Raw genomic sequence first — 26,310 nt, 5'->3', positions numbered from 1 at the left:
CACTTGGCAGCACCGATCCTATTTAGGATTCATCTTTCCAGTTCCCAGGGGCACCTGGCCTGTCCTCAGTCTCTCACCGAAGCTTAACCAGGACACTCACACCTTCAGGGGCCCACAGCTGAATTCTTGCTCTCAAGGAACCTGCCTGTTTGGGTGTCTGTTTAACTTAAAGGGCTAACAGTCAGAGATTTTACATTCCCACGAGAATGAATACTATGGGTATACTTTTTTTCATTGATATGTGAATAGATTTAGGGTGAAAAGTGAAAATTGGCACAAATTATAAACAATAAACTTAAAATAATAAATAGGCTTATAAACTGCACTATGTCAAGCAACAATATCCAACTCTGTGTGTGTGTGTTTCAGACAGAGAAAGAGAGAAAAGGTCCTGCTCTTTGCAGATTTTATAGGCGAGGGGCCTTTTAGGCATGGTAAATATTGGAGTCCCAGATACACATAAGGCTTTAAATTAATCTTCACATCCAAGAAAGTATAATATGTTTCCAGTCATATCTAAGTAGAATTTCATATGGCTGTTTGGTGCATACAGGTTCGTGCTGCAAAATAGAGAATGAGATGATGTATTAATTCATTAAAACTTCTGCATCTCTTTAACAAATCTCATTTGAATTGTAAATGTATACCTAATGCAAAGCACAGTGGTTAAAATCAGACGTTTGAAGTCTTCCCTCTGCCACTTAATTACTGTGACCTTAGGCAAGTTAGATTTCCTACAAGTTGGGGATAGCAGTTCTAGCTTAAATGAGTTAGTGTATATGAAGTACATAGCACAAAACTTGGCATAGAGCAGGGGTTCTGGTGCTTTTTTTTTTCCCCCCCCATTTCCAGAAAGAAAAGTTAATTGCCCAGCGTGGGAAATGCTGTTGATGGCTACGCCTGCAATGCTGTAATTCTACCACAAGAGGGAAGTGCTAGCATATAAAATGTACTCCGTATGGGAAAGGCAAGAAGTTTAACAATGTTGTTCAGCCATTTCGCGGGATCAGAGAATCGGAGCAGCACTTGGCCTTGGTCATCATTTTATACATCCTCGCATCTGTCTCTGTGAAATTCTCGGGCCATTTTTAGCCCAATTTTGGTGAAGAATCTCTTACTGGTACCCCTCCCCCCCCCCCCCCCCCAAAGTAAAATGTGCTCTTATTTACCTTCTCTTTATCTCTACATCAAAGATGTTTTTAAGCGTTAGTTTTATTTATAAACTGTAAAGGACAGGCAGGTTTCTCCTTTATGTGGGCCTGTCTTTCTCTGTCTTTCTGCCTTTGCCTGTCTGTTTCTTCCATTCACTCTCATTTCAGACAGGAACATTGTCATTATCGGGAAACATTACTGAACACATTGATGGAGCCCATAAAACTTGGACGGTGCCAGCCCACGGTGTAGTTTGTAATCTCTTGCTGCTTGTCTACGCTCAGGTCATTTGTTCGGAACTGACCAGGTTTATTTAGCATCCCTGCGTCATATATCCACATACTGTATTCGGGTTTTTGCCATGTAATTCTTTGTTTGGGTGGATGCAAGACTGAGCCACAGGGCAGCACAGACTGGCCCTCTGCGGAACTGGGGTTGGCCTTCCTCGTTCAGTGATCACAAGGCCAACGCCGGTCCATCTGACGGCACCTTCCTGCAGCCGGCGTACCGGGTCCTGTTACGCTGTGTCTAACACTCCGATCCCAGGGAAGTGCTTGAAAAGTAACAGGTCTTGTCTTCCCTATTTGTTAAAAAATCCACATTTGCCTTAGAACTATTTTGCCTTTGTGCTTGGCGTTAAATCCTTTAGATGGCAAATGTTCTCTAATGTCTTGACAACTTCAGAAATTAGGTTCCATTAAATTTTTACTTTTTAAAATAACTTGGAGCATTCAATAAATTTCAGTACTAAATTCAAACCCATGAAACAAACACAGACACTACCAAACTTAATGGCAAGAATTGCCTATAGTCCTAAAATAAAAATTGTAAAAATATTTGCTTTGAAAAGGTTTGTGTCTTAGGGTCTACACACTTGAAGGACCAATGTGTTCCTCAATGTTAACACAACATGCATCCAAAGCAATAAATGTGCTGTGCAATGAACTCTTCTTGAGCAACATGGAAATGATGTAAATGTGCATAAGTGCACAGCAAAAGAAACCATCAGTAAAGTAAAAAGTCAACCTATAGAATGGGAAAAATATTTACAATATTTGCAAACCAAATATCTGATAAGGGGTTAATATAAAAAATATATAAGGAACTCATACAGCTCAGATTGCAAAAAAAACAAACAAACAAGCCAATTATAAAATGGGCAAAGGATTGAGTAGACATGTCTCCAAAGAAGATACACGAAAGGCCAGCAGGTTCATGAAAAGATGCCCGGCATCACTAGTCAATAGGGGAAATGCGAATTAAAGCCACAATGAGATGCCTGATAGGGTGCTCATCATCTAAAAGATAAGCAATGCTGGTGTGCATGTGGAGAACAGGGAGCCCTGTGCACTGTTGGTGGGATTGCAGCCACTATGGAAAACAGTACAGGGATTCCTCAAAAAAATTAAGAATAGAACTACTGTGTGATCTAGCAAATTGGCTTCTGGGAATATACGCAAAGGGAATGAAAACACTAAATGGAAATGATACCTGCACCCCCACGTTCATAGCAGCATTGTTTACCATAGCCAAGACATAAAACAACGTGCCATCTATAGACGAGTGGGTACAGAGATGTGATGAATATACAAGGGAATAGTACCCAGCCATAAACAGCGAGGACTCCCACCATTCAGAACAATAGGGATGGACGTTGGAGGTGTTATGCTAAGTGAAATATGCCAGACAGAGAAAGACAAATACTTTCTGCTCTCACTTATACGTGGAATCTTAAAAAACAAAAAACAAAAAACAAAAAACATAATAAAAAGATCAGATACCCCTGGAAGTTACAGGACAATTAAAAAATCATTATGTTTATTTGATTGATTGTTATTTTAAGCTTCATCAGGCTGCCTGTAACTTGTGTCAGTTGGATTTTAGTAGACGCTTAGTGACATTATTTGCAAGGCACATGCTTATCAGCTTGGATATCAGTGACATATAATCACTGGCTTTCTCAGCACCATTCCCATTTTCATACCATAGCTGTACTTTATAATGAAACAAACAAATAAAATGCCTCATCTGGGAATGCTGCTTTATGAAAACTCAGTATACCATAATTCTGACATACAAAGCAGATAAATTAAGGGGTGATTAGTAGCAGAACGAAAGGATTCTTTGATTTACAGCAGGATTCATCAGAAGGGTTTCTTTGAATACAAGCTCCCCCCCAGAGAGCTGAAGTGTTTTGCAGATCATTCAAACCACTTGACATCCAAACTGGGCGTCAGAGAAACTTGGAATTTAAGTGTTGAAAAGCCATTGTTAATGGAAGATTAACAGGAAATGAATATAGAGCTTCTCTGTTACTTAAATAATGGAAAAATACAGGGTGTCCCTAAAAAATGTATACACACTTTAACAGCTGATAACTCAATTTTGAAAGTGAAATGTATTTTAGTAAACACTTCCTTTATAATTATTCAAAGTGTGTATACATTTTTGGGGACATCTTATATAATTTGCTTTTTAGAAATTTTGATAGCCTAACTATGGCTGTCAGAAATAATACTTCCCATTATTTATGGAGTGCCTACGATATGTCAGGAACCATATAGCACTCAGTGTATATATTATTTTATTTTTATTGAATCCTGCTAATAATCTTATAAGAAAGATTGCTTCCATCCCACAAATGAGGTACTCTGCAAAGCATTTTAAATACATCTCACTTAACTGTTGTGAGGAATAAATGAGGCATCATAGTTAAGACACCTGGCCAAGTGTATGGCACATAGTAGGACACTCACCCACGTGGAGATCCGCGTGGATACTGATGCACAGTAGGGTGTGCGCTATTAAGGGCAAGTGGGTAATTGAGTGTTGTAAGGGGTAGGAGAAGGAGTGATCAAGTGGACTGGTAAATGAGAGAGAGCTGGATCAGATCGGGAGAAGAACCCAGATGACATGTCAGTGATGTACCATCGGTCATTCTTTTGAGAGCCCATACCTCTAGTTCTATAGTAGAAGGCCTCAGAGACCCACTATGCTTCACTAACAGTGAAGTCTTCCCATGTGTCACCCAAGGGATACTGCACTTACGATGTGTCTGATGCAAAGCAATAAGCGACGAGCTGGTCTCTGTCCCTGTGACACAAGCCTCTTTGGCAATGCTGGTTTGACCAGTGCCTACCCAGAGGGCTCAGTGTAACTCGGAACTCGCAGCCATGTTTGGCTAACCCACTCTTTGTCCTGGGTGCCTCCAGAAGCTGACCTGGAGATAATGATTGGCCCTAAGTGGGTTTTATTAGGACATGACCCTGGGAAGCATTATAAAGGAGTAGGGAAATGAGATAAGAAATGAAGGAAAGCCAATAGAAGTGTTGATAAGAGGATTTCCACTATGGGCAACTGAGCTCACTCCCCAAGGGACCCTCTAAAAAACTGCGTAGGGTTAGAAAGCCAGGTACTTAACCTTCCTACTCTCATGCTTCTTTGGTGGAGGGTGTACCGCCCAGGCATTCACTGCCCAGCACTCTGCCCTCAGGTGGAGCAATGCAGAGGTGTGAGTGGCAACCATCCAGAAAGCTAAGTGATGGGGGAGGGAGGGGACAGGTAAAAGGGTGGGGGCATCTGGCAGGACTCCAGCAGCATCTCCTAAATCCACCTTCATATATTAAAGACATCCAAGTTCTTAAATCTTCATTTCATATTTGAAAATCCTTAAAATAAATTGCCATCTTATCCCAAAATAGGATGTTTCTTTACTATTGCTAATATATATTTTTTAAAAAAGTATGTTTTTGTTGATTTCAGAGAGAGGAAGGGAGAGAGAGATAGAAACATCAATGATGAGAGAGAAACATTGATTGGCTGCCTCCTGCACACCCCCTACTGGGCATTGAGCCTGTCACCCGGGCACATGCCCTGACTGGAAATCAACCCCGAGCTCCTGGTTCAAAGGTTGGCCCTCAACCAGCCGGGAAATGTTGTTAATATTTTATATTTCCTGAGTAGGTGCTGCTTGCTTTCCTCAGTCTCTATGTCACTGTAAATATTTTCTTCCAGGTGGCCTTTATTGCACTTTTGCTTTAGACTTTGCGGACAACTTTAGATATTTGTTACGTGGATAGTGGCAGGAGTAATATTTATGACCCACCCCTGTCAAGTCTTAAAATAAAATTTAACACTGGAAAGTACAGATTAGGCCACAGAATCCTTTTGAAGGGTTCAGAAGATAAAATGTAGTAAGCTAATGGAATTCTCAAAGGTGCCTGATATGCTAGAGAATTCATGAAGCTCTGATTTATCATAATCCATCTTATGCTGTTAGTAGAATTTGAAAATTACTCCGACGTACCATACTGTTGCCGACTATTGACATGTCATTTCTCAGGATATGTTTCTGGCTGAATTTGTTTGCAACTGACTTTCTGGAAAATTTATTAGCAGGATGTTCTTAAGTTCTCCCCTAATCTTTTATTCTTTTCTGAGATGTTATTGATTTCATTTTCCTGAACACAATTTTTTATGGTAATATCTGTGCAGAAGCAATTTGATATGGTTCAGGGAACTGGATTCTTATGGGCATTTGCCTTTGTAATGTGATTATGGAGTCACTAAGTTGATCTTAACCTCATTTGCCTATTATGGTGTATTAGATGAATGAAAGGAAAGCTGTGCTTTCTAACTCAGGATTACCCTTGTGTATCTCCCTTGGTTGGGAATGCCTGGCAAAATTAATGTCCAGGTGATTTTGAGTGGCTGTTTGTATTATTTGAAACTAGTTAGGATTACATTCCAATATTATCATTGATGCTGCATGCAGAGTAAATTACTTTTTTGGTACACCTTAAGAAACTTTTAAATCATCGATTCACAACATTTCATAAACTAGCCATCCTGCACTTAATCAGATGCTGTTTTTACTCTGCTGTGGCTGCAGGAGGCAGCATGATACCAAAAGCTTAGGATCTATAGTCAGAGAGCAGTGGTTAGGATCTGACGCCTCACTCGTACCTGCTGAACTAGGGCTGTGTGAGTCAACCACTCCCACCCTCCGTTTCCTCCTCTCTTCGAGAGAGATGGACAAAACAGCATCCCTCTTCCAGTTTCCTACTTAAGTATTGTAACTGCTCCTCCTCACTAAAAACCTTAGTTTGTTTTTAAAAGACTTCCCCTCCCTTCTTAAAGCAGACAGTAGTCATAGACAAAGATAGTCTTGTCCACAGAAAGACTTGTGTGGATGATTACTAGCAGCTTTATTCATAATATCCCCAAACTAGAAACAAGGCAAATATCCACCAGTAGGAAAATGAATAAGCCAATTGTAGCATCTCCGTGGAATGGAAATGTACTCATCAGCAAAAGGGAAAGTAAACTACCAATCCATGCAAAAACTTGGATGAATCTTACAGACATTATGTTGAGCAAAAGAAGCCAGACATCAAAGAGGGCATATTGTCTGATCCCTTTCACATGAAGTTCTAACACCAGCAAAACTCCTTTGCGGTGATAGAAATACACCTATCGCCTCAAAGGAGGGTTTTGAAGGAAAGAAGCAGGATGGAACTATTGGGGGTGATAGAAATGTTGCTGTGTTTTGCTTTGGGTCAAAACTTATTGAACTGTGCAATCAAATCAAGTGTTTTATTGTATACAAATTATTCTTCAGTTCAAATAAAAGACAACTCACCCATCTGTTAAATGTTTAATTTTCTAATGACCAGTTTTGGGGATTCTCAGGACGCAGTGACCATCTGTACGCTGGGGATTGGAACGGCCTTTGGAGAGTCCATTCTGGACAACACTCCCCGTCATGCGACCATCGTTACCAGGGAGAGCAGTGAGCTGCTCCGCATCGAGCAGAAGGACTTCAAGGCTCTCTGGGAGGTGAGCCCCAAGGCTTCTTTGTCCATTAATGCGGTTGTGGGGGGGAAAAAAGGGGCTGCCATGTGGATAATGGCATTACAGTTGGGCCTTAATGTGTTCTGTTCTGAGCTGGTGGATGGAATTTAATTTCAAAACTTGTTTTTGAAATAAGGGAGTGAAAAAGCCATTTTGACACAAGCCATCTTTTTTTTTTTTTTTAATTTAGTGCTTGCTCAATTTTCTGTAGTTTGACATACCTTATAATTATTTCTTGAATGACCATAGATGTTTTATGTATTTCTCCCCTCCTATTCCACAGATGTGTTCTTAAGCAGGGAACAAAATACTTTGACATTTTCTTTTGCATTTTTAAAAATCATCATTGACATATTCCCTGGTAAAGTGGAATGAATGGGGTTAGCATCTGCTTCATCTAAATGCCTTTTAAAAACGATGTGCCCCATAATAAGGTTTGAGAAATGAGGGACATAAAGATGTCTGGTTAGTTGCCAACTTCAAAATGCTTAGGTGGCACAGCAGTGGATGGATGCAACTGGCCCTGGTGGCTTTTGCATTTACCGCTGCTTACCAGTGCCCCTTAGGGTATTGCACTCGTTTCTCAGAAGTGTGGGGAACAAATCATCATACACAGCAACAGCAACGGCAAGTGGAGCACTTAGAAAGGCCCAGCTAAGCTTTGCATCTTTCCCGCTCGTTCCTTTTCAGTTCTTCGAGCTTCTGATTTTAACCTGCGGTCGTCCCTTACCTTTGTCCTGGGCTCAGTGTGTCCAAGTGTTAACCCATGGAGCTGGCAGGCTTCGCCACTTGTGGCTAAGATTTTAAACTTGATCTAAAAAGAATTTTGTGTAATCAAATCGTTTCCTCCAGAGCCAAACAAATGACAGATGCATTAAGGGAGCAAGCCTGCCGGCGAATGAGTGATGCTTTGCCTTAAAAGTCCTGCGAAGCCTTGGCGGGCCTTGGTGGTGAAACCTGTTACTTTTATTCTTGGCAGTAGTGAATGAATTGCGGGGTTACTTGTTTGAAATGCTTCCCTTAGAAAATATTAAAGAGCTCCAGCCGCTCTGCAAAGTTCAGAGACAAAAGCTAGTTTTAGGAAGGCAGAGCTGAAGTAGGTTTGCATGAGGTGTGTGTGGAGAGGTTTTCTGTCAATTAAAATGGACCAGGCTTGAGGCAAACAAGCCATTTTTTGGATCTTTCGTTTTAAAAGGTAAACTGAAAAAGTCTGTTCCCAAAAGGAAATTCAGAAAACCGGTTTAAGAACAAAAAAAGCTTCCTACCTGTGATGTGTGTCATTATAGCTGCTTTCTGTCTGTGATGACTGAGTCAAACTGCTGATAGTGATTGGGAGAAATATTAAAAACTTACTGTAATTAGGAGCCCTCGGGATGTGAAGGCAGTTCCTGAGCAGTTGCTACCTGGGAATATTAAAAATATATATTTAAAAACATTTTAAAACCTCACAGAAGAGAAAAAGGAATGATACGATAAACACATATACTTGTACTTAGTTCAACAAATGTTATCATACAGCCATATTTGCTTTGTATTTGTTGATTTTGGAACCACTTTAATGTAAATCACAGACATCGTGACATTTCATCCTAAATATTCATTATGTATATCTGAAAAATTAGAATATTCTGCGACATACCTATAACATTATTTCATCTCTGAAAGTAACAATATCCTAATATCATCTAATACCCACTCTAGAGTTCAAATTTCCTCAATTGTTCCATAAACATCTTTTACAGCTGCCCAAATCAGGCTCCTCTCTCTCTTTTTGTCTCTGTCTCTTTCTCTCTTTCTTTTTTTAATCCTCACCTGAGGATATTTTTTTCCATTGCTTTTCAGAAGGAGTGGAAGGGAGGTGGAGAGAGATGGAAGAGAGAGAGAGAGAGAGAGAGAGAGAGAGAGAGAGAGAGAGAGAGAGAGAGAAACATCTATGTGAGAGACACACATTGACTAGTTACCTCCTACACTCGTCCTAAGCAGTGCCTGGGATTGAGCCTGAAACCCAGGTATGTGCCCCTGATCTGGAATCAAACCCATGACCCTTTGCTGCATGGGCCAACACTCTAACCGCTGAGTCACACCAGTCAGGGCTCTGTTTTCTTACTCTTTTTCTCTTCATGGCATTGACTAGTTTATAATTCAGCTATTTATTACTCTGGTAAAAATATATCTGTTAGCAAATCTGTCAGCCAAATACCAAAAGGGAAAGATCATGAATGGAGGGACTACATAGCTTCGGAATTCAGGTAGGAACCTCACCAAACTGTGAGATGGAAGAAAGAAGGCAGTAGACAGGTAAGCTGGACAGTGCCTGTCCCGTTGGCAAGGGAAGGAGCTCAGTGTTAGGCCTTAGTAAGTATTAGGTGACCTGCATCATGGGTCTACCTGTGCATGGTCACCGCCTCTGATTATTTACTTTTGAGGAATGCCATGGTCGGCCCATTGCATGGCAGCAACCTTATATTTGGCTGTATCCTTGTCTGTGTCCTTGATGTCACTTACTTTTATCAAACACGAGAATCAGGAATCTGGTTACTTCTTCTAACTCTGAAAATTGTGGTCCCTACTACTAACAGGTAGCACAGTCTAAAAATAGCTCTCTAATAGGCTGAACAAATAGTCTATTTTAAATCTACACTTGGACTTGAATGGCAGCACAGAACTGGGGAATCCTGCTTCCTTTTCTGACCAAAGGCCAATTTCCCGGGCTCTCCACTGGTAGATACACACTCAGAAGTCCATGTGAGATTTTGACTCCTATTCAATTTCAGCCCAAACACCTCTTGGATTATATTGTCTGTTATTTTGTAAGTCAAGTTAGTAACACCCAGATTTTATTTTTAAAAAATCACCATAAATCTGATTGGAAGAATTATTCAAATTTCTACAAATGCATAAAATTAAATAAATATTCCCCCAAACATAACGGAGATAGCAGCTTCATGCTTTTCTTTGTCCCCTACACCTTTTCTAATGAAAACTACTTTCTTTTTTCCTCCAAGTTTCAATTGCCCATTTGTGGTCGGATCTGAGGGCGCTGGGTTGTTCCATCGTAAAGTTAGCTCATATTTTCTTAGCTTAAGTGAATTATAGGAAATTTATTGAGTTGGTCAATAATGCTTCCCTCTTTTCACACCTCTTTGATATTAGTACTTAATAAAATATATTAACCAGGGTATAAAATATGTCATTTTTCAGTAGCATCTTGAAAGAGAGAGGGAGAGGAAGGGAAGGGGGAAGGGAGGGAAGAAGAGGGGAAGGGAAAAGATAGTTATGTTTCTGGATTTCATTCAGAAGAAAATTAATTTAAAAGTCTTGGAACATCACTTTTAGTTCTTGAGGCAATTATAATTCAAACTCTTTGGCACTGGTGGCATTGTATACCCCCAGGAAGGAGGGGAAATGGCAAAGTAGTGAAGTGTAGGCTTGGGAGTTTTAAGCCACTTATTAATACTTGATCCAAGATTGTGGGTATTTATGATTGTTATTGGCCTTCGGAATAAATAAAAGACTGATTTGTTGTCCAGTTACATGAATTTATTCTCAGCACATAATAGTATAAGAAGGTTTTCAATGGTTAGAACAGCAAACGAGGGATTTTTCCGTTTTCTTTCTGACGTTCTGTCCGTTGCTGTGTCTGCATAAAGATGCTCTCAGCTTGGCAGCCTGCTTGGGCTTCTTTACATGGACTGTTCCAAATACAAGACATGGAACGAGGAGACGAGTCCAGTGTGTTCAGAGAAGTGGATTAGAAAGGCACGCTCGAACAGACCCATAAAAGATAGGACCGAGAGGCCCTTGAGCTAATGGTCTACCACCTGCTTCCCTGTGCTTCCATCCATGAACATCATTCTGGACAAAAGCTTTCCTTTGCCCTGTTTGAGCGTGTTCAAAATAACTACATATTATATATGTTTGTGAATAAGCTATTTGAAAGTTTAAAGACAGCAATAAAACTACAGACTTCAACAGCAATATTTTAAATTGGTAATCTGACCCAGGTCACAATAAACGCAGTAATTGTTACCCAGAAACTTCTTGTCACACTATTGTGATTTCATTTTAACCGGGGCAAACCATGTCCCAGAGAATCATTGCTCAGGTATAATGATTTTTTTAAATGTTTATTTTTTACCTATAGTTGACGATAGCATTATCTTAGTTTCAGTTGTACAACATGATGATTTGATGCTTCTATATATTGAGACGTTATCACCACAATGAGTCTAGTTAGTAGCCATCACCACATGTAGTTACCATTTTTTTCTTGTGATGAGAACTTTTAAGATTTTCTCTCTTAGCAATTTTCAAATATACAATGCAGTATCATTATTAACCATAGTCACCATGCTTTACATTATATGTCACCGTTTATTTTATAACTGGAAGTTTGTACCTTCTGACCCCCTTCCCCCGTTTGATCCACCCCCAACCTCCTGCCTCTGGCAACCAGCAGTCTGTTCTCTGTAACAGAAGTAATGCTTGATAAAGTAAGTTTATTGCCCAAATGTGTCTGTGGCCTCAGTAAATATTGTTGAGAGAGAAAAAAAATCTGCTTTATGGGATATAAAGCTGAATGGGAAAAATAAGAGGTAAGTTCATGTTTCTGTCTTAGGAAAAGAAAGTAATTTGTAAGCAGGGATATTTCTAAGATATATTAGGTCCTCACATGAGGATATGCTTTTATTGGCTTTTTTTAGAGAGAGAGGAAGTGTATGTGTGTGGGGGGGAGGGGAGAGAAACATAAATGTGAGATAGAAACATCAATTGGTTTCTATCGTACATGCCCCAACCAGGGATCGAACCTGCAACCTAAGTATGTGCCCTGATTGGGAATCGAACCTGCAACCTTTCTGGTGCACCAACCAGCTGAGCCACCCAGCTAGAGCAGTGAATATTCCTGAAGAAACATTTTACATCTATCTCTAGTCCCTACTTTTCAGAGTTCTTTTTTACCTCGATTCTCCCAGATGTGTTGGCAGTTGTGGGACTGTAAAGCTTTTTAATTATTTCTATTTACTGCCTCTTTTGGGTTATATAGGGAGAAAAAAAAGCCTTCTTCCATTAATAATTTTTTGAAGCCACTATGAGAATAGGAATTATTGAGATGACAGCAGCTTAGTCTTTGCTGATGTGCTTTAAAAGCCGCATTAGAATAATCTATCTTTCAGAGGCATCTGCTCCTGCTTGAATAGGCTTGATCTTCCTATCTGTCTTGGGCTGTCAGAAAAATTAAAGGCAAACACTTAAAACATAATATCACAGAATGCCCAAATCTCAGAAGCCCTTTGGGTGGGTGCAAACAATGTCAGGTTCTTTCACTGTGACATCACTGCTAGGCTTTGCAGGTGGACTGGCATTTTAGGTGCATGTGTAGTGGTCCCGGGTACCGAGGTAGGACTGCAGGCTCCATCCTCAGACAGGCGGTCGCCTGCCTGCCTGCGAGGGCACAGGGGCCCACCCCCTCCAGTGAGGATTCCTAGAGCCTAGAAGCCAGGGGCCTGCGCTCTCCCAAGTCAGAAGCCTGTGCTTACTTTTGGCCACTTAGGATGTTGTACTGCAGGGTTACTTCCCAGGCCAGAAATTTGCATCAAAAGGCCAAGAAAAATACATCCAAAAATAAGCATGAAAGCCAAGACTTTGTGCCAGGAACTCCAGCCACACACATCCTGTTGGCTGCTCCTCTCGCCTCTCTCCTGGCAGTTCGGATTCTTTTAAGCCGAGCGGAAGCCTGCTTCCATGAGTGGGACCTACGTGTCTGCGCCAGGGTCTCACTCCCCTGTCCTCACGCTTTTCCGTGAAGTGACAACGTGGTTCAAATCCAGAAAGGAAGGGAGTGAAGTTATTAGGAGGAAACTAAAATTGAAAAAAAAAGTTATATAGAGGAAGTCTTTTCCTATTGCCTTTGCTGCCCGAGTTTCCCTGGAGAACCAGCAGCACCAGTTTCCTCTCCGTGGTCTGAGATCCTCTTAACAGGAACAGATACAGACAGGGAATCATCGACGATGGAGATGCACTTTGCTGTCCAAATAAAGGACAGATACTCACTGGATGTCTGAGAGCTGTGAGAGACAGAAAAAGAAGGACGTATGCCCTACAAGGTCAGAATGGATTTTTTAAAGAATTCTTTAGTGGGGAAGCATTACATGTCACAGTTTGCATTTTGGCCTGAGGAGTTATACTCGAAAGCATCTCTGGCTTCTCTAATTATGTTCCACCAGATCGGAATATGTTGCACAGCACCGACATAATTAGATCTCATTATTATTTGTGGTGTGCATGTGGGTGGGGGGGAGGGTGAGGGAGGCAGGGGCAGCTCATCTTTTTCTGATTGTGAAGGCTGTTTGCTTAGCCTGATGATCTTAAATATGTTTCTAGAAGATAAACAAAGATAGCTGTTCATAACTAGGCAGGGTCACATTTACCACATTCACAATAAGTCGATGTGTTTATCTGGTGACCTATTTGAATGGCGTGTATTAAAAATGAATTTTGGGTAGGGAAACAGGTTGAGAGTGATGGTATTTCACCCCGTGGGCGCCCAGTAGGTGTCTTGCCTGCCGCTCTCAGACTCTATGAAGTCCTTACTGTTTATGGGAATTCTGCTACATTATTGATGACTTGACGTCCTACCGGCTCCGCAGCTATGATCTCACTATTTCTCAGAAGACAATCAGGGGGTCTGAACAGATCAAGGCTCGGCTGGCAGGTGCCAGGAATGCCCAGATGCTGCCGGCAGGCCTGCTGGTGGGGTGCTGTGACACTCCTCAGCTGATGCTCCTTTGCGTGTTTGTTTCAGGAGCGTGTAGTGGATACTCTGGCCTTCTAGGAGGTTCTGTTAACAGAGGTTCTGAAATTCCTTCTGTGGCTGTGCATTCGCCAGCACGCTGTTGACGCCTCACGCCCACCCTCTCCCCTGCTTTTGTCTGGCAGTGGCCCTCGTCAGTGTCTCAGCTAACGTTCTGGGTGGGCTTTGCCTGCTAAAGGGCCGCTCGACTCAATGTTAATGGATGCCACTTTGACCCTTTCATCTCTGAGGAGCTTCTGTCATATTCAACGAGCATACTTGGTTCCCATCATGTGGAGGTGCAAGATGCACCCTCTCTGTCTGGTTCACAATCTAGTGAAGACAGACAGGCATCAATACAGATCCCCCTGACCGAAGGTGAACTGGAAAGCACCACGAGAAAGATCAGTGTGCTGAAGGACATGGGGGGGTGGGGGTGGTGGGCAGGGAGAGATTCATTTCTACCAGGCGGATAGCATGCCATCCCAAGAGATCTGGTTCTGAATTCTTGTGTGGCTAACAAGGCTGTTTTTCAGCTTCCCTAAAGGATTGGGGTCAGTTAACCAAATTATAGCGTTGGAGCAGCTTCATCCCAAGGGACTGACCACACAGAAGCCGCTCGGCTTTCTCTCTGCATTTGGCCTTTGCCTCCTGGGGGTGTGGGGAGCGGGGTGGTGTGTCCTGGGGGGTTTGGTTAGGGGTCCGTCCGCCTGCCCTCTGAGGGAGTCATGTGTTATATTTCCAAATGCCTGGCTTTGTGATTTGTTTGTTGTTCAGGCATCATCTGGAGAAATCCGCTCTAAGACTTAATGGGTCCCACAGGCAAAGGCAGTTCTAGTTGAGAAAACTTTAAGAACTTGAGACTTTCAGAAGGAACTCGTGGTGTGGACTGGGGATATTGTTAAGCTCTTTATGTGTAGGAAGCTCTGTGGTCATGGGACTTTCCTGCTCTCATCAGGCCAAATTCCATTCCCTGCGAGGTCTCCGGCCGCCAAGGAGGCGAGGTTAGGGCATAGTCACTGGGGCAGGGCGCTTGACACCGAGGAAGGAGCAGCAGGAAATCCTGTCACAAAGGCAGCCCTTCGGAATTCCTGCAGTCTTGCCTGATTGATCTCTCTGACCCCTCCGTTTTGAGCTGTCTAGCCTGAACAGTAAATGCAAGACAGACCTTCTAAAGGTTATTGATGTGGTCAGTGGTCTGGCTTGAAATTCTGATCTATTCTTGTTTCTTGAGGACTGTTGGAAAGCTCTCCAGCTTCCTGGGCCATCTGTCTGTAAAATAAAGATACCGTTGTTAAATCCTGCTTTTCTGACCACAGCAGTCCAAGTTAACATTGATCAATCACTTAGGTGCCTGATATATTGAAAAGGTTAGCGCCTCTCCCCTCCCTCTTTTTGGTTTGCAAATTCAAGAAGGCAGAGACACAAATTATGTGAATGGTGAATGGAAAGAAATGGGTAGGGCAACAGGTCAATTGTATCAAAATATATTATTTGAAAGGCAAGAAGAACTTTTTGGTATCTTTCATCATTTATAGTTATAGTTCCCAAAACTAATTCCACATTAGAATTACCTGGGAAGCTATTGAAAATTCCCATCTGTGGGCCCTCCCTAGACCAATGTAACCAGAATGGGGCCTGGGCATCAGTAGCTTCTTTAAAAATTTTTTTCCCATTACAGTTGACAGACAATGTTATATTAGTTTTAGTTGTATAACATACTGATTAGACATTTATATACCTTATGAAATGATCACCCCCAAATTTATATGCAACTACCAAAGACCCCAGATAGCCAAGGCAATATTGAGAAAGAAGAACAAAGTTGGAGGTATCATGCTACCGGATATCAAACTATACTATAAGGCAATAGTAATCAAAGCAGCATGGAACAGGCATAAAAACAGACATGTAGATCAATGGAACAGAACAGAGAGCCCAGAAATAAACCCACATTTATATGGTCAAGAATATACAATGGGATAAAGATAGTCTCTTCGATAATTGGTGTTGGGAAAAGTGGACAAAAATGAAACTAGACCACTTTCTTATACCCTATGCAAGAATAAACTCAAAATGGAGTAAAGACTTAACTGTAAGAACCGAAACCATAAAACTCTTAGAAGGAAACCTGGGCAATAAACTCTTTGGCATCGCTCTTAGCAATATTTTTTTGGATATGTCTCATTAGTAGCTTCTTAAGGCTCCCCAGATGGGTCTACTGGGCAGCCAGGCCTGAGAACTCTTGTCTCGGGGCAGTGGGCCTTGGTAATCCTCTGGGTCTCTTTGCACTTGCTGCTTCTGCATACACCTGGTTGGCATCTTTGCCTGTGTAAAGGCTCTATGACTGAATAATATGTTTGTTCCTTACTAGTCTGTATTAAACTTCTTAGTATAATTTTTTTTCTTATATAGACATTCTGTTTCTGAATTGGGGTCTCTGCCAGATTTGAGTGGTAATGGCAATCAGTACTTTAGAGATGGAGTGAATATGGTTTATTTGTGGCTTTGTGATTTGAGGTTGCTCATGTGGTCTGGTTATTGAAAGTATGAGAATAAGCTACAAAATCACCCCCAAATCTCACCATCCTACAAGCCCACATTCTCTTACCTGTCAGAGCAATGGTGTCGCCACACATCATGCATCTCCTGGAAAATGCCACTGTGCCCTGTGATAGAATGAGAGGGAACGTGGAGAGCCATATCTTAGTATTATAACGAAAGAGTACTGAACTCAGGCCCTCTGAGTTGAGAGCCCCCAGCTGCTCCTAAACTATGAGAATCACTTGTGGGGATAAATTCCAAGAAAAAGAATAACTAACTTGAAAGGAATGAAAATTTTGATGACTCTTGATAAATATGACCACATTTATCTTCTATAGCTTTTATTGAACCTTAAAGAGTATTGGAGAATGCCTATTATATCTAGTGGTAGCCAACATAATCATTATATAGTTTTTTCATTGTAATAAGCACCATTATTGTCATTGTGTTTCTTTGATTACTGTTGGGTGGTTGATATTTTCTTATATATTTCTTTACTGATTATATTCCTCTATTAGGACATGTTATACCTACGTTGGCATTTATTGATTGATCTATTTGAATGCTTTATTTGATCAGACAGTAACCCTTGTTTATAATTTCTGCAAATACTTGATCTTGGTCTGTCTCTTTCTATTTTTTATAATATTTAATGTACATAACTTCTAAATGGATTAAATTCACCATAAACCTGGCTATTTTGTGATTTAAAAATTTTAAAGTTTGTTTTATAAAGATGTGATCTTATTTTTCTTTGTGGCTGATTTGAAAAATAATATGAGATAAGTGATAATGTGCCCTGTAATAACAGAATAACTTACTGAGGCCATGGGTCTGTGTGTGGATCAGAGAAGAGGAATGGGACTCGACAGGTGCTTCTCATGCAGACCCACGAGCCCAGGACAGTTCATGGATCAGCTACTGAGAAACCCACAAACCTCTGAGTTTTTTTATGTTTGTGCATTTTTCTGAAAAGAGGGCCCATGGCTTTCATCCTCATCTGAAAGGGGTATGTTACCTCCCAAAAGATTATGCCCATTTTTTATAGAATAAAAAAAAAAATACAGACCAGATTCTATAGCCTGTTCCCCTTTTACATGGGAGAAAACTGGGGAATACGGACCATTTTCTCTCAGTTTAATGCATCTTTACAGATTTCTGATGGTGAGAATAGAGATCGAAACATAATTTTCATTGTGGCTTTAAGGCTTTGACATTGGTGTTCAGAAAATCTTTTTGTAGTGACAAAGAAATCATTAGAAAAAAAAGCCAAGGTCTAGGTTCAAAACAGAAATGCTTTGCAGCAAGAGATTTTACCAAAGCCTGTTTTAAAATAAGTATTTCTAATTTATGGATCCACTGACCTTCGAAATAGAGAAAATTTTAATATATTTTTTAAAAATATATTTTATTGATTTTTTACAGAGAAGAAGGGAGAGATATAGATAGTTAGAAACATCGATGAGAGAGAAACATCGATCAGCTGCCTCCTGCACATCTCCTACTGGGGAAGTGCCCGCAACCCAGGTACATGCCCTTGACCGGAATCGAACCTGGGACCTTTCAGTCCACAGGCCGATGCTCTATCCACTGAGCCAAACGGGTTTCGGCATATTTTAATATTTTGTACTCAGTTCCACAATGATTGAAGTTTAATAACAGGTTTTCATGGAAGTGTGGCTTTGTGTTCTGAGTTTCATATGTCCCCCGAAAAGGCCCACATTTAATCATGCCCATATAGCTAACTGGACAACTTTAGACAATGGTACTTTTGAAAATTAGTTATTGAATGGCTCATTATTCAGAGCAAGAATTGTCTTCATTTTTTATTTTTAAATAAATTTAATTTATTGAGACTATGCATTTGGTTAAAAAACAGTTCGAATGTACAGCCAGGTATATATAATGAAGTATGCTTTTCTCCCACCTCAGCCCCAACCATCAGCTGCCCTCACCTCACTGTCACCACTTTCTCCTGTAGGATATTTTATGCAGAGCATTCTCTTGGTTATTAGGCAAGGCTTGTGGAGCTTACATTAACTCTTTTTTTCACAACCCTTTGAGAAAGAACAAAAAGTTCTTAAAATTCTAAAAGAATCACAGTCTTCACACAAATTGGCTCCAGCAGACCTACTAGTACTAGGCTTTAGTTTACTTTCTCCTTTTGCTTTGTTATTTCAATAAATATCAACAACTTGAATCTCCTATTAGCATTTAAATCTGAGAAACTTTATTGCAAAATGTGACACTAGAACATTTTAACTAAGCATGTAATATCTATATAGTACAATTAATTTTAATTTTTAGTTGTTAAGAACTAGTAAGTCTATTGAAAATTCAGAGTATTATACATGCTTAGTAATATTAAGAATATAAGAGGTAAAGATAAAAATAATACCACCTTCAGTTTGAATAGAGATGTTTAGTCATTGTAGCTATGGGATATCATGTGGATACCATGCTAGTTGATAAAACATGGGTAGTTCTTTTGGCATTAATTTCCCAAGAAGCTATCCCTGTAAATAACTTCTAGATACCTTGCACATCTCCTGAGTTGATTTATATGTGTACTAACCAGGCAAGCGTCCCTGGTGGTGCAGATGACCTTGTATTCACGGCCCTTGAGAGTATAAATATTTATGTTGACAGTGCAGCTGTTGTGAACTGAGTTCATAAAATTGGGTTTGGGTTTTTTAATCTGACATATTATTCTTGTTTAATTTCATTGTGCTGGTTGTGGCCTAGTGCTATAAATCAAGGAGAATGTTTGCCCACAAAAGAAAAAGAGCTGGAATAATAATAGAGATATTGCCTTTGTTTATTAAAAATGTTTCTTCGTTTGGGTACCTGTCTTCTTTCAGCTTTTATTTCCTTGGATCTTATCATTATTTTTATGCTATTTTCTTAAACAGATCTCCAATGATTTAAGTAAGAGATAGCATAAAGCTTCCTTTCATGAAATACAAGAATGAAAGGGGCATGATAAAAAGAAACCCATTTTTTCTAATACACAAATGTGGCACATATATATTCAAATTCAAGCAGTACAGACAAGGCCGACTACATAATTTGTGGGGCCTGGTGAAAAATAGAAATGTAAGGTCCCTTGTTCACCCCAGAGAGAAAAAGTGTTATTAACAGTACTAAAATATAAAGCCTTTCCCTTTCTTCTGCATTCTCTATGTCCACTCATGTTTCTTATTTGCTACTTAATATGTCTTTCTAAGTAGAAAAATGAAAAAATTAAATTATTAGCATACTCGTACATTTGCTGTTTATCTTTCTATGGTGCAATGCCAATTTTAAAAGCAAATAAAAGAACATGTGACTTGTATGTCATAATGACATAATTTGTGTTTCCTAGCCCCAGACATGTATACATATTTCATTCTTACCAGAACAGTAGAAACAGGGCATAGAACCAATAGAACTGTATATTTCAGTTCCTGATGCACATGCCTGCTACCCATACTTTCTACCTTCAGCTCACAGTTGAGTAAGGAAGGACTGAAAGGAAAAGGACTGTGGGTTGCTGGCTTTCTTTGTTCTTTATGTCATTATTTTCAGTGTAAGTGGTGGGTTAATCCAGGGAAGTAACATTAATAAGACAAGGTGTGATAGAGTTCCTTTGCCAATACCATGCCTTTCTTTGTGTGTTCCAAGCAAGTTCTGATTAGTACAGAATATGGGGCCCCCGTGGCTGCCAGCACCCGGATTAGCTCATTGGAAGGTGTACTTGCTTGGAGTCATGCTGAACTCCCATGATCATGAGTCCACCAGAATTCTGTCCGCACGAGGCAATGTGGATGCCATGTGTAAATGGGGTGTCAGGGAACGTGGCTTTTGCCCTATCTCCTCTGCTCACACACCCTCAATGTCCATATGGACTTTACTTAAAAAACACAAGTTCAAAGATAAAATTATTAAGGATTTCAAGATAGTGACAGCAGAGCATCAAACTCAGTGCCCAGGGCACAGGTTTCAGGCCCTGAGGATAGAAATGCATGTGGTCTACTCCAGTCATTGTAACCACATCAGCTAAATCCCCAGGGAAGTGACTCCATCTCACCTCCACCAACCTCCCCGCTGACTGCAGCTACCTGAGTAAGTCCAGGTGCTAACAGAACTAACACAGACACCCAGAATTGTGAGAAATAATGCATAGCCATTGTTTGAAGCTATGACATTTTGGGATAGTTTGTAATAAGCAATAACTATATAGCGGCATATCTATTACATACTCGCATAAATGGAATTATGTTATTCATGTTGTCTGTATCTTGCTTTTTTTTTTTTTCTCATTTAGTGTGTCTTAGAGATCCTTCCTTCTCAGTCCATTCAGATTAACCACATTATGCTGCAGTGTTGTCCGTTGGCTGGGTGGCAATAATTTACTCAACCTACGCCCCGACTGACAAACAAGTGTTGATTTTTATTCTTATCCACAGTGCTGCAGTGGATATTCTTGTACATACATCTTGGTGTACTTTTATGGAGTAAATTCTTACCTATGGCATTTATGGACATTGTCTGAAATTTGAAGTCTGATGAATATTTTTCTAATTACACTCCAGAAAGTCTGCACCAATGTACCCTCCCCAACAGTGTATGAGGACAGCTGTTTGGACACGTCTTTACCAGTGGGCAATTTCAAACTTGGAAAATTTTGCCAGGAAGAAGAGACATCTTATTGTTATTTTGTTTCTCCAATCATGAGTGAGGTTGAGCATCTTTTAAACTATTTCTGGGCAGTTGTATTTGTTTTTGTCTGTGACTGGCTGGTTCATATCCTTTGTCCAGTGGTTCATTAGGTTGTAGCTACAGTTTACAATGTGATAGGAGCACTTTGTAAATTAAAGACACATGCCATTTTGCCATGGGCATTAAAATATCTCCCCAAGTTTACTTTTTGAGGTATATTTTGTGATTAGGCACTTAGGGCTGGAGAGACATTTTCCTGACTCGCCTCATGATTTTCTTCCTCAAGACTTTCCTTCACTAACCTTTCCCCTCTAATCTCTTTTCCTGGAACTGTGCCCGAGTTACAAATCCCTAAGGACATATTACTCTAAAGCAAAACTTTTAAAAAGGTGTTGCGTTGTCTGCCACGTCTCCTGGAAACTTTGCTTTTGGGGAGATGCTACTTCAGGAGGCTAGTCCCAAATGAGTCAGCTTCTAGGTCTGTTTGCTACAAAATACAGCTCCCAGCAATAATTCATTCTTATCTATTTGGGAGAAACTAAAAGGAAGAATACATTTTAAAATGATGTCTCATGCTGTTTTTCTTGCCCAGATCAATGGTCTGCCATTCAGTACTTGGCCCCTCATGCTCCTTACAGACCAGAGCCTTTTAGTGAGACTGTCTTGCCGGGTTGAAGCTAAAAACCCTGAATGCAGAGATGAAGTAATTCTGCTTTTGTGCCTGGATCTCATCATTCCCAGGTGCTCCAAGCATTGCCCTTCAGTGGCTCTAGAAAAGCAGGATATAACCATGTGTGAGAAATAGCAGAGGCAGCGTAGAAAGCCTCAGGGAAGGAGACTGACAGGAGTGTCTAAGACTGGGTGTATATGGAAGTAGAGGAAGGGAACTACTCTTAATTTAAACCTTGATTTGGGGACTTAGGCTAACGTGGTGGTGAACGGGGCTGGTAAACAGCAAAACAGAGTCGGCGAGATCCTCTTCCAGTAAAGCTCGGGAACCTCTTTAAATGCACAGCATCCCCCTTGGAAATGGATGTTTATTTGTAAAAAAAACAAAAACCCGGACAAACAGCTTTAACCTCTACGAGAAATGAGAAGCTCTTCCAAAGACTGGTTTTCAATAAAGGGAAATACTCTTGCTTTAAACGGCAGAAATTTCTTTTGGAAGAAATGTTAACATGGCTATCCCATTTTTCTCAGGGAAGGTATTGTTTCTGTCTTCCTCTGTGTCATCCCACAGGCTTCTGATTTTATTCTGGGCTTAGCTGGCTGGTGTCCTTGGAGGCTTCTGAGCTGTGTGCGAGTTTTTGCCCCCACACTAACTAGCACCACTATGTTCCAGAGCCTGTAGCTTTCTGTGTCCCCTTGCTCCAGATCGCCAGCTCTGACTTTTCATCGAAGTCAATACTCTTGCCTCTACAAACCCCTCCTTTTCGCCTTCTCCTGGTGCCTTTTCTCTGTCAAAGGCTGGGGACAATGAAGCCATGCTTTCTAGCAGTAAGAGTAAAAGGTGCTAGGAGTGAGTATGCACGCTGGTAGCTGTGTCGCCCACCAGCTGTGATGTGTCACGTTCGCTTGGTGGCTTAGGTGACCTAGCTGCAGCACTTAAGCGTGGTCAGGTTGAGGAGATTGGCACAAGAGACCTCTGGATTGGTGGCGCGCTGCTGCAGCGATTTCAATCTTTATAAAACATGACTTCTAAATTGTTCGCCAAGCTGCAAACATATTTCAAAACCTGCAAGTTGACTAATAAATAGAGGGGGCAGTTTCTAGGGTGGAAAGTGTATGGCATGGTTGTCAGACAAGCTTGAGGCTAAATGAGATTTTACTGCTTCCTGGCTGTGTAGTATTGGGACAGATGTTCGTACCCCAGTTAACTGACTTATAAAATGAGATAAAATATAGCTTGCATGGTAGTAGTGTCTGAGATATGATAATTATATATACTTAATGGAATTAAATATATACCTTGATATTAACTTAAACATGTTTTATAAATGTAAATCATTAGAATGCATTCTCAATATTCATGGTAAATTAATCTTTTACCCTTGAGATATAAATAAATATACAATTATAGATTTCTAAGAAAAAACCCATGCACTCATATGATAAAATCTCTTTGATATCCATTGCCAGTTCAGAAGTTAGATTCTCAGTGGCATTAAAGAGCTGGCCAGTTTTTCATTCCTCTAAAGTTTTTATTTTCAGATTGGAATGTGGGTTCAGGGCTGGAGAGAATGAGATTGAACATCACTTTGCTAAACTCTCCCTGGTCTTGAATGAGGGTGATATTTCTGGCCACTCCAGAACTTCTGAATAGAAGTGGGAGATGAGGTAACTCCTGACCCATTGTAATGGAAATATACTCTCCACGCAATAAAAGATGTCACATCTTGGCATAGATTCAGGCTTATTTTGAAAACATGCAAATTGATAAAGAGCAGAGAATCTTGGCAACAACGATTTTTCATAGTAGCATCCTTTGGGTGCCAAAAACTTATCTGGTATGGGTGCGCACACCCACTTCTGCCTACCTACGTTTAGTTCTATGTTAGTGAATATCACTTCCAAGTGATACGCCGGAGTAAACTGAAGGGAGACGTAGATCTCTGTACTTTGAAGTGAGAGGTTTAGTCAATTACCCAGTTGTAGCTCTTTTTCCCATGATGTCTCAGATGTGGGACGCAGTGTAAACTCATAGCCCAGATCTTCTTTCTGATGATGTGATTAAACATGCTCTGTTTGGGCGTTGCTAGGTAGACGAGAATAATAACACGGCTTGGGTTGGAAGGGTATTGTCCTGAGGTGTGGCGTCCTTTTGACTTCCTCCCCAAATGGGGCGCTTCCTGCTTTCCAGCTGAATGGTGAGTCATGTGAACAGACGTGAGGATGTGACACAGGACATCAGTCAGGCCATAATTATTTGAATGGCATGGATGACAAATCTTCATTCTGCACGTATCCCATCCAGGTAAAGCCAGGAAAAGCAAGAAGGACTGGAAATAGCTCACGGCCACATGGCAGCATCTTTGGTGCTAGTCACTTGGTGCTTTCAACATCTACTAGTAAAACTGTCACATCAAAGTAGCAATGCTTACCCGCATCCTCACTGCAGATCTGAACGTTCGGATGCTTGTTTCTACTTCTTGTGATTTCTGGCAACTGGGAAGCATTTTTAGAGTTCATTCTGAGTGAGAGTTTCATGATATATGCTTGAGAGAGACCTGTGTATGGCACATAGAAACGTGCTGGGGAAACCACCATGTGGGCAATCTCCCTGGGGAAGGAGAACATGAGCATTAGCATCCATTGTATGTCAAGAGCCATGGTAAGTACTTATGTGTCTTACTTTGTTTAATTACCTCTATGAGGTAATAATAATAAACATAAAATTAGCTATATGCCTAATGCTTATTGTAGGCTTGTCATTATGTTAAGTAAGCACCATATATACATTGTCTCATTTAATCTTCCTAACAACGCTGGCTGGTGGGGATTATTATCCTATTTTATAAGTAAAAACTCTGAGATTTGGAGAGATTAAGGAACTTGCCTATGGGTGGATGGCTAGTAAAGTAAAGGAGTTTGGATTGAAAGTAGTCTTGCCTGACTAGAAACCTCATGATATGTACCATGCTGTTTCTTTCTCTTACTGTCTGAGGATCAAGCACTGTCAGCATAAACCAGCCAACCAACCAAATGAACAAACCAATAGACAAATAAACCAACAAAAAAACAAAGCACGCCCCACTTTCAACCTCCTCTAATGGAATGTATGTGAGAAAACTTTTTATATTCACTCGGAGAACAATAGCCTAAATATGGATTAGTGCTCCATTCTCACCAACACTTATGAAGAAATTAGAACCTGTAATGAGTTAAATTCAACAAACATGAAGTGCCTACTGTGTTAGTCATGCTTCTTATGACACCCTGAGGTGAAAATCAAGAGATACTTAAGAAAAGAATATCCTCTTACACAAGCAAGCTACTGTTCTTATTTTAGCCCCTCATGATATTACATATCATTTCTTATAAGAAGGGCCTGTTGGAGGGTTTTTCCTCTGGTTTTCTGAGAGGTGAGATGTATTTTTTTTCTCTGTACAAATCGTGATATGAAAGAACATCCTCCTAAAGTCTTTCTTCCCCATTTCAATCTCAGCACACTGCACAGGGAGATCAAAGTCATGGTAATGGCCCCTCATATCAAGATGATGAAATCATCCAACCTCTGAATGCCCTGGGAGATCAGGGTGAAAGATAGCTATCATTTCCCACCTTTGTTTCCACTGCCATTTGTTTTCATTCCAAAGTGATTGACTTAGATAAAATGAAGTAAGATAATATTATATGAGTCAGCTCTTGGGTATTTGATTTATGACCAAAAGGAAAAAAGAATCCAGAGGCAGCTTTGTTTAAGGGTATCTCATGTGTGGTGGAGAGTAAACATCTTAAACCTAAGACCTTTCTAAGCATGCCTGTGATGAGTTCCACATTTAGTTCTCTTTACCACATAGATATGTTGTTGTTGTTTTTTTATTGTAAGATCTCTCTTGGTCTTGAGGTGATTCCAGAAACTTTGTATATACATTTTTTAATACAATTTGAACATATTGTGCACCCCAGTACTTTTGCTGCTCCAGACATTTTGTTCATACAGGTGCAAATTTATCTGAAGGCCAGAATAGTGTGGCACATATACCATACACCGAATGCACAGTCATGGGCGAGGTCAGGAGGAAGAATTGCATGAAACACATATTAGAGAAAAGCAAACCCCATTTTCTTGTATTGTATGTTGTTCTTTAGTGCACTTATTTTTTTTCTTAAGAAGCACAAAATAATTTAACCACAATTTCCAAAGGTGGGTAATAAATAAGGTTGTCTCCGAACCTTTCCCCTGTTCTCCACTTACCAGAGAACAGCCTTTGTGTAGATCGCCATGTCCCACTTCCAAACTATCAGCAACAAATGGAGGCTCTCCATTTATATTTTTACTTTTAATGAAATAAATTAAAATTATATTTACTTTTGGATATTGTGGATATTAATTATGGTGAGTTAGAAGAAATTATTCAGCTTCCTTATAAAGCCACGTCATTGGTTTTACCACCAACTTAGGTTTTAAGGAGAAACTTCCATTTATTCATTCATAGACTATTTATTGATACTTAGTTGGGGCACATCATTATTCAAATAACATCCAAAAATATAGCATATGGGTTTTGGGCCCACGTAGGTGACTTTCTAATTCAAGAGATAAGTCA

General features: G+C 40.4%; 1 protein-coding gene across 1 annotated transcript in view; it reads left to right on the top strand.

Annotated features, from left to right (window-relative positions):
* RAPGEF4 (Rap guanine nucleotide exchange factor 4) overlaps nt 1-26,310 on the top strand; it is a 263,242-nt gene that overhangs the window by 48,989 nt on the left and 187,943 nt on the right. Inside the window, exon 4 of the mRNA XM_081095641.1 lies at nt 6,844-6,990. Coding sequence (XP_080951767.1) covers nt 6,844-6,990 — 147 coding nt within the window. The remainder of the gene's footprint in view (nt 1-6,843; nt 6,991-26,310) is intronic.

Source organism: Myotis nattereri, assembly GCF_964212035.1.
Source record: "Myotis nattereri genome assembly, chromosome: 7".
Lineage (NCBI taxonomy): Eukaryota > Metazoa > Chordata > Mammalia > Chiroptera > Vespertilionidae > Myotis > Myotis nattereri.
This window is presented reverse-complemented; position numbering and strand designations above follow the sequence as displayed.